Genomic DNA, 10072 nt, shown 5'->3' on the forward strand with positions numbered 1-10072 from the left:
GCTTATAATAATTAGCATCAATAAATAGAATTAGTGTTCTCTTTACATGGTTGAATAAAGTGACATTAATGAAAGATATAATGTTTATTCTGTAATTTGCTAAAATGCTACTTGGTCTATATAGCTTTTAAATAAATGTGGAAGATCCTGCTAATCTGTTAATGGTTGATCTCAGAAGGTCATCACTATTTAATTTTTTTCCCTTCTCTCTTCAATATGCCTGAGAGGAAAATTAATATATTATACACAGCAACAAATACAGTAGTTGAAAGGACAGGGCAGGCATTCCAAGGTTAAATATGGGATTTCCAAAAGCTCTATTATTCAACACCTTGGATAGCTCCCAGTTAAAGATTCTAATATTTCTCCCCTCTGACAGACCTCAATGAAAACTAATACTGTCTATCTTAAAAGATATTACTCTCTGGTTTGCAAGCAGCAGATAAATTAATAAGGACCAAATCCATTGTATCCAAAAAATATTATTCAAAATCCCAGTTGCTCTCAATCCATGCTCTTCGTCTTCCCTGCAAAATCCTAATTTTCTATCAAGATGATAATAGCCTGTATCCAAAGTATTGAGGAAGACAGCTAAACATGCATGTATTATCATACAAAAGCTATTTTATGCACAAACCAGCATAAGCTATTCAATGTGCATGATTCAACCAAGACTGTCTTTCCAAATTTCTCACAAAGCAGTGGGACTCAGGCATAGAGCTGATTTTTTTTTCAGAGTAAAAACAGCATTTCAGAGCAAAAACAGCATTTCTAAACTAACGAAAAATAAAATCTTAATCTGATTTCATGGGATATTTTTGGTTTCCTAATATTGATGCCTCATCTTGTTGTGTATCAGAAAAGAAGGTTCAAAGATTAGTGAAGAACTCAGAGATATGTTGTTTAAATATTACATTTATTAGAAACCATAGCCTCTTGATGTGGCTGATAACCACAATTCACTTAAACCCTGGATCCCCAGACAGATGCTTATAACCACTGACATTTTCTTCACTGCCCACTATTAATGCCAGCCAATTGATCTAACTTCTTTTAATTAAAAATAAGAAGCTGGCATATCAAAAAGCAAAATATTTTCCCCAAGAACAGCATCTTTTTGCCCCCAACAATACTTTAGAGTCTGAGAGGCATTCTTAAAAAATAATGTAGTTGATAGCTAGAGACCAAAATTTTGGAAGAGTGTTCACCTTTCCAGAAAACAGAGTATGCTAAGGAGCTATACAACATTTTGAAAAGAGATTATGATAAATTATCTTACCAGTTTTACCTCATTGTAATTTTTTTAAAAAATTGTTTATCTGTAGCATAACAGCCATTTTGTTACAGTGTCCCAAATATGTTCTGTGTCTACCAACTTATGCTGGTTAGAGATTCTTTCACACTGGCCTATATATGTGGAGCCTAATTGTATGTGTAAAATTGTACTCTATAAACCACAGAATACTGTATGTGCTTGCCTATATATGTTGAAGAAGATTGGATTATTTGTACAATCCTAACTGTTGCACTCTATCCCATTCTTGCTTTTTTTTTAAAGCAGTCCAGAGAACCTATGTTGATATAAAGAAATGAATGACTAAATACTGCATATAAAATAAGCAGTCAGTTAATGTCCGAGGTATTTACCCACGTAAAACATTTCTCAGATATTACGTTTAACATATATATTTAGGGTATACAGATCAACTCCAATCCAAACAAAGTCATTAATTTAATTCAAATAACCAATCTAATTATTTCAATCTATTCATAAAACTGAGTCAATTCCATTTGATTTTCTGAATTGATTAGGGCAGAAATGACTTAAATGGTTTTGAATCAATCTCTAATACAAACGTTAAATGCACCAAAGTGGCTTCTCCCCCAATTTTCTGTGCTCAGAAAAGAGCATTTTGCACAGGGCTGTAGTCAAGGTCAATCACATTGTTTCTAATTTTGGCATCACCCAAAGAGTTACATGCAAATACTTTTTTCCCCTCACCTTTCAGAAGAAAACAGTGTACATTTGTTTGTCCTCTTTGGTCAGCTGGAGGGGAAATTGTTACTTGCTACAACAATGAATGTACAGTTTTTAGACATTAGTGGTTCTTGGTTTGTTGAAAAACAGCATCTATCAACTTTCAACAGATTCCACACAATGTGCCAGCAACCACCGCCTTTTCACTTCAGAGAATGAATACTTTTCGCAGAAGATAAAGTAAGGAACAGTCCTATTATTGGAAAATGGGAATGGCAGTAAAGTCATATTTCACATTTCTTGCTTTTGCTGTGAAAGGTTTCATTTTTGTAATGCAAGGTCTAATATTAATATTGGATGAATGAATGGAATGGATTAAAAATATGTATAAAATATATTGTAAAAAATCAGTGAAATATTTTTACTTGTTAAGAAAAAAGAGAGATTTTTAAAATCCCAACCCGTCTATCCTTCAAAACTGAAGGTCATAAGAAATAATATTATACAATGGTTACATTAGCAGACTGAGACTAGTGCAACCTGGGATCAAATACTGTCTCAGGAATGAAACTCATATGATGACCTTGGACAAGTCGTCACCTGTCAGCATATTCAACTTTGTGGGCTTCTTATGAAAGTAAAATGGTGGGAAGCAATACATACTTTTGCTTCAATTCTTGAATAGAAGGCAAGATATACAATGAAATAAATATATGGGATTTTAAAAAAAGAGGCATTGGGTTTTTCCCCCCTTAAAGCAAGGCTAGGTGAATCAGGTTATCTGTTCAAGCAACATATTCTGAAGCTGATAGGAAGAAAAAAAATTAGCTTCTTGTCAGGTGTTTAAGAATAGTCTGTTCCATTGGGACTGAAAGCCATGAAAATGAGCCAGCTTGCCAGTTCAAATCCCAAAGGTTATGGTAGCATTCTGAGAGCCAGTGTCATCTCTGCTTAAGGGCTTGAATTGGAATCAGAGAAATCCAGGTTCAAGTCTCCATTCAACAAGGAATTCAGAGGTTATATTCCACGCCCCCCCCCCCAACTTGTTTAACCAAATCAGCTAACAATTCCATTTCCTGCTTTTACATGGTCTATGCTTGGTTAATGATAAAGTTGATTTTGAAATTTATTTATTTGTAGATTAGGGGCTACATGTGAACCTAACCTGTTCAGTTACATTCATGGATCAACGTATTACCATGTAAACCAAGGAATGAATTAAAAAAAATGAATAAACTTAGTTCCCGAGTTAAGCAATTTGTGTGTGGAAAAAGCCACTACTGTACGATTTGGGGCCAAGAAATGTTCAGTATCCTACATTAGATAATTACGGTGGACAGGAAATGACAGAGAACTTTCTTCATTTCCATCACCTTAATGTCTCAGAGGAAAGATGAGATATAATTTTAAAATAACAAAGTAAGTGTGCCCAGGAGCGTATTTAGATTTATGGACAAGACCGGGATGTGTTTTCCAAATGGAAATGGAATTTGATTCTTGTTTTTGCAGGAAGACAGAAGAAATGGGAAAAGGAGTAAGAAGCTCTGTAACTTCTAGTACAGAAACGTCCTCGCTTCTAGTTCCTTGGATGGTCTTTCTTGAGACAGGAATGACTTCTGGGTGAAGAAAACTTTGTCAGGGAGGAAATCTCTGTCTGAGATTTTCAAAAAAATAAAAAATAAAAATAGGATGTGCTTTTAGAAGAAATCCTGGCATTTCCCCCCCACAATTCTCATCAGCAGCTATATCAAATTATTGGAGTGGGCTGAAGAGAGAGACAGACAATGCTGACTAAGGCGACAGACAGAAACATTTCATCCTATCCCTCCTTCTCTCTCCCCGAGTTATCAACTCAAGAGTGCCACACACTTCTGTGTTTGACATCCAGATATTGTACAGGACCGAGCATCCGGCTGGCACCGCCAAAGGACCAAATCCGCCCCTTGCAGTCGGACTGGGGCTTGTTCAGAGTTGGCCCCACGCCTGCTCAAGCTCACCAGTTGCAAACCGGCTCTCTTTCTGCCGCCCAACCAAGCGCCCCTCACCTGAAGTCGCTGTAGGGATGGATGATCCAGAATCCTGCAGTTTTAACCCTTTCCTGCTCCTTCTCCACCGCTCTCTGGCTGCCGAACATGCGGAGGGAGAATTTGTTGACCCCGGGCTGCAGCATGGACGTTAACTGCCGCTGCATGAAGCCGTACTGGCGCCGCGCGCCGTCGGCATTGTCGAAGCCCCCCGCCGGTTCCTCGGCGCCGCCGTTGCCTTCCACTTTGAAACACACCGAATTGCCATGCTCCTTAAGGCTCCCGCCGGCGCCCGGGCTGCTCAGCGCCTTCTCCGCTGACGCCTTTGCCTGGGAGCAGGCGTTGGTGCTGGGACTGCCTTCGTCCCGGCTGCCGGGCGAGGCACCCGGCTTGTTGCCCTCCATGGCAAGGTCCAGCGACCAGGAGAGCGCTCCAGCCTGTCCGGCTCCACTCGAGCCGCCGGCGGAGGAAATGGGAGAGAGCCAGCTAGGCGAGCCGGCTCTCTCGGAACACTGAGAGGAGGAGGACTGGAGGAGGAGGAGGCGGTGGCGGCGCTGCTGGCAGGTCCTACCCGCCCTTCAGCAGCGCTTCACTGCCCTGTGCCGCTCCTGGCATTGGCCAAGCCGGCAAGAGCCGCTTCTCACTCTGGCACCGACCGAGAGGGGCGGGGAGAGACAGCGAGAAAGAAAAAGCCGGAGCCTACCGCTCCGCGCCCTCGGTTGGTTGAACGCTCCGCCCCGCCCCGCCCCTTCGGCCCCTTCCCTCGTCTCGACATTGAGCGACCCGGCGGAGCCCTTGAGAGACACTGAGAGAAAGAAAGAGAGAGAGAGAGAGAGAGAGAGAGAGAGAGAGAGAGAGAGAGAGAGGAGGGACGGGCCTTTTCCTTCAGCTTGGCTGAACCGGCGTTTTCTTTTCCAAAACCGCCTCCCCACTCGGTGAGGTGCGGGCGCTCCAAGCATGACCTGCCGGGTGGCTTGGATTTGGATCCTCATTTCTGAGTTCGGACACTCTGGTTTAAAGAGAAAGAGTTACGGATGGTCCACAGTACACGCAGGAAAACCAGCGGAAAGGTGCCCCCCTCACCTCCCGCTCCCTTGCCAAGCCGTCCCTCAGAACGGCAGGGACGCTGCGGGTTCTGTCAAAAGTGGGTGGTGGAGTCAGAAGGCGGCGTTAGGCTGCGCGCTGCAATGGGCAAGGCAGGTTGACTGATGCATAGGTGGTAGTTCGCACACGCACACACACACCCAACGCCGAGTTGTAACTGCTGGTGAGATTGAGCCCTTACAGAGGTGTGAAAACACTGTGGCTCTCGAGGGGGAACCTGGTTTCAGTTGCTGGTAATGCTTCTCAAGAATTGGCAATTTGAAGATGTTATGGACCACAACTCTTGAGAATTCCCCAGCTATCGCTGGACATCTTTAAGCCGCTAAGAAACACTGCCGGAAAGAGAAAGGACTAGAAATATCTGCTAATAGTAGCAATAGTACTTAGACTTATATAGTGCTTTTGCATCCCTCTCTAAGCGGTTTACAGAGTCAGCATGTTGCCCCAAAAATCTGGATCCTCATTTTACCCATCTCAGAAGGATGGAAGGCTGAGTCAACCTTGAGCCTGGTGAGATTTGAACTGCCGAACTGCAGCTAGCAGTCAGTAGAAGTAGTCTGTAGTACTGCACTCTAACCACCCTGCCACCTTGGCTCTTAAGAAAACCAATGTCAAGAAAAATTCATAAGGCTGAGACCTGTTGTATCTGAGACACATTGCCTGTGTACTTGGTGAGCTTTCCTTCATGGCCGATGTTGAAGGAATGTCTAGACACTGTCATACTTACAAAATTCCTGCATCAACAAGATGACCTCCAAGGTCCTTCACCAATTGTGCAATTTCATATCACTCTGGTCATCTCAGGTGCAGTGCTTCAAGGTCACAATAATTGAAAAATCTCCCCGAGGGTTTACAGGGGGTGTTCTTTCATTCTTTGTGATCTTGAGCATCACAGGTGGAAGAATAGGAAGCATGTTTAACATTGTGTATCCCTTTTAAAGTTCTGCTTCAGCTTATTGGTGAGATACCCAGAATCACTCAAATCCTATGACTGAATATGACTTTAAACCATCTGGCAGCAACTGCCAACAAATTAAGAAGAATCAGATATTGAAGTTAGAAAAATTTTAAGAGTGGGAAGATGAAAAAGCTTTCTGAAGAAAGTCAAAGAGAAACACTTATTATATTTTCCCCACCCACAAAATGTAGCTTTCAGAAGTCAAACTCAGTAGAGTCTTCACTATAATCTCCTATAATTTTAACCATCATGATGTATTTCGCACAACTTGGCATATAGGGTGGAAAAACTGGAGAGGGGTCAAGCCAGGTTTTGGTTTTAGAAGAAAAGGGGCCACACAGCTGCAAAAGATGTGTATGCTCAGGGTGTGATGAAGAAGAAAATCAAGATAGTGACTACTTCAGTGAGATCAAAGTTCCACAACACACATGATTTATGCAACACATAAATGATTTATGAAACACATACGAAAAGAAGACAAAAGCTTTGTTTGCAGTCTGGTGGTACCTATCATGATTTTTTATCATGCCCTCCTGTGGGCATCCCTGCTTTACAAAGTAACTTTGAAGTCATGTTTTTTTAAGCATTGTTTCAGAATTTTAAATAACTCTTATTTCTATTCTACCTTTCTTTTTGGCGAAGAAGGGCACTTTTTTTCTTTCTAAAAATCCTGTAAATTATATCCACAGAGATTTACCCAAAATCATCCTGGAAATTGTGTAATTTAGTGAGGATTTGAGCATAGCTTTGCCCAGTTCTGATCCTCTAATCCAACAAAATGATAGGCAAACAGAAAACCTGTGAGCAGCACTATTTTACAATAATCTGCCAGAACATTTTGTATCTCTCTCATTGCAATATTTTTTGCTATCCTATGAAGGAGCAAAATCAGGATGCTAACAAACTCTGCCAGGTTCCAAAACTCACAGTCATATTTCATTTTCTTCTTCATTTTCTTTTCAAGAATGAAATTACAATAATATACATAGAAAAGAAGATATAGCAAGAGTAGCAAAACACAACTCTATTGCATAATGCATATCCCATTCTGAAAAGTGTCATTTAAAAATAATTGCTAACATACGAACATTTTGTGTCCGAGTGCTATTGATCTTTAACAAAAGTTAACTTTGCAAACCGTTCCAATATTCAGAAATCATAGGCTTTCATGATTTGCTGTTTCCCATTGTCTGTGTTTAAAATGTCTGTTGCTTTAAATCTACAGGTTCCATAATGGGAGATTTTGCCCTTAGACTATTGATAAAAAGAAGAAAAGAGATGCTTCATGTATATCTGTACATGCTTTACAAGTATTGTCTGTGCTGTTCTGTTAAAAGGCCTAGACATGATATAATTTTGGAACACATCACTGAAATCTGTTTTAGAAGCCTGGTTACAAAACATTCTGTCTAAACAAGAGTTTGAAGTGATTGTCCTATTCCTTTTGTATGAGCCTAGGAATAACAGTGCTGAATCATTAGGATTATAGGGAGACACAGACAAACACATATTCCTAATTCCACATGTCACATGGAGATTCCTTCTTTGATACTAATCTGTGCTTGTGCCATTTAATGTTACTAATTGCTTTAGGGTGACTAAGGACAGCTGGAAAATGACAGTTGTTTCTTAAGCAGAGATCATCTACTTTAATGTTCAATGGAAAGGTTGAAATAATTGTAATTGCCACAATCCTGAAGCTATGCTGTACCCATGTAGGAATGTGCCTGGGAAAAATACATTAAGCTTCTCCAGAGTAGATTCTACCTACCTGCAAAGGAAAGGTATATTTTATATGTCTGAAAATATCTAGTTCATTCCGACCACAACTGATTTTAAAATGGCTGTGTGTGCTTTGAACATGATTCAGAAGAAATGTATCAAACTTATATAAGCAACAATAAAATGCCACTCATTCAAGTAGCTATGTCTTTTTTCAGGATTTTGTGTGAGTCTGGAAGAAGATGCAGTTGCATTTTAATAGTTGGGTCAGGCATTGCATTAAAAGAGATTTACAAACAAGCCTGAAAAAGGATGTAGCTGTTTTAAATAGTAGAGATCCTGCACTTGCAAACTTTCTGGAAAAATAATTCTTCTAAATAATAATAATAATAATAATAATAATAATAATAATAATAATAATAATAATAATAACAACAACAACAACAACAACAACAACAACTACTACTACTACTACTACTACTACTACAACTACTACTACTACTACTACTACTACTACTACTACTACTACTACTACTACTACTTTTGGCACCAAAAGTCAAAAACCAGAAAAGCAGGCCACAGTTGAATTCTGGAAAGAATTGTGGGAAAATGCAAAGGACTACAATAAGGAAGCAAAATGGATACATGACTTTAAGTATTAGAAATAACAACTGAGATGGTCAAAAATTGAGTAAAAAAAGTAAAGAATTGGACATCACCTGGAAAGGACCAATTACATGGTTTCTGGCTCAAATATCTGACCATGCAATATTGGCCAGGCAACTGAATGAGATTTTACAAAATGGCCAAATTGATGAATGGTTGACAACTGGAAAAACATACTTGATTCAGAAAGATGCAACTAAAGGAACAATACCTGAAAACTACAGACCAATAACATGCTTGCCAACAACCTTCAAATTACTCACAGGCATTATTGCAGATAACATTATGGATTATTTGGAAACAAACAACATCTTGCCAGTAGAGCAGAAAGGCAACAAAAGAAGGAGCAGGGGCACAAAAGATCAGCTCCTAATTGATAAAATGATATTAGAAAATTGTAAGAACAGAAAAACGAACTTGAATATGGTCTGGATTGATTACAAAAAGGCATTCGACTCATTGCCACATAGTTGGATCATAAAATGCTTAGAAACAACTGGCATTAGCAAAAATATTACATCCTTTACTGAAAAGGCGATGAAACAATGGAGAACTGAGTTGGTAGTAGGGAATGAGAACTACGGAATGGTTAATATCAAGCGAGGAATTTTCCAGGGTGATTCACTTTCACCTCTTCTCTTTATCATTGCGATGATCCCACTATCAGTAATCTTTAAAAAAATGAAATTAGGCTACCAAACAGCCAAAGAAGCCAAAAAAAAATCGCATTTATGGATGATTTGAAACTCTATGGAAAGTCAGAAATAGAAATCCAATCATTGACAAACACAGTCCGAATATTCAGCACCGATATTTCAATGCAGTTTGGCATGGAAAAGTGTGCCACTGTATCCATAAAAAGGGGCAAAATCACTACATATGAGGGGATTGAAATGCCCAATGGCCAACTAATTAAATGCAACAAAAATGAAGCCTACAAATAATTAGGCATTCTGCAGTTGGATAACATCAAGCATGGAGAAGTAAAAACTATTGTCAGGGGAGAGTACACCAACAGAGTTAGGAAAATTTTGAAATCTAAATTGAATGGTGGAAATACAATCAAGGCCATAAACACCTGGGCAATACCAGTTATAAGATACACAGCTGGTATAATTAACTGGACACAAGCTGATTTGGACATTTTGGACTGAAAAACCAGGAAACTAATGACAATGCACTACAGTTTACATCCACACGGTGACACTGATCGACTATACCTACCCCGAAAATCAGGTGGCAGAGGATTATTACAAGTGAAGCAAATAGTTGAAGAAGAAAAACATGCACTGGCTGATTATTTAAAAGAAAGTCAAGAACATCTATTAATCGAAGTAAAGAACAAAAATCTATTGAAGGCCCAACAGACGAAACAAGAATACAGAAAAGATGTGATAAAATTAAGAATGGAGAGTTGGCAGAACAAAGCATTGCATGGCCAATTTCTGGAAAACATAAAAGATAAAGTGGACAGTGAAAAAACTTGGTTATGGTTAACAACAGGTACATTAAAGAAAGAAACAGAGTCACTAATCCTGGCTGCGCAAGAACAAGCTATCCGCACAAATGCCATTAAGGCCAAAATCGAAAAATCCTAGACTTTGCAAAGAGGCTGATGAA

General features: G+C 39.5%; 1 protein-coding gene across 1 annotated transcript in view; it reads right to left on the reverse strand.

Moving 5' to 3' along the window:
- The window catches only part of HCN1 (hyperpolarization activated cyclic nucleotide gated potassium channel 1), a 187967-nt gene extending 183466 nt beyond the window's left edge, over positions 1 to 4501 (reverse strand). The window contains exon 1 of the mRNA XM_081944075.1: positions 4024 to 4501. Within this exon, the coding sequence (XP_081800201.1) occupies positions 4024 to 4406 (383 nt within the window). The 5' untranslated portion in view covers positions 4407 to 4501. The remainder of the gene's footprint in view (positions 1 to 4023) is intronic.
- Positions 4502 to 10072: the final 5571 nt, after the last annotated feature.

The sequence above is a fragment of the Natrix helvetica genome, assembly GCF_964273705.1.
Source record: "Natrix helvetica genome assembly, chromosome: 2".
Taxonomy (NCBI): Eukaryota; Metazoa; Chordata; class Lepidosauria; order Squamata; family Natricidae; genus Natrix; species Natrix helvetica.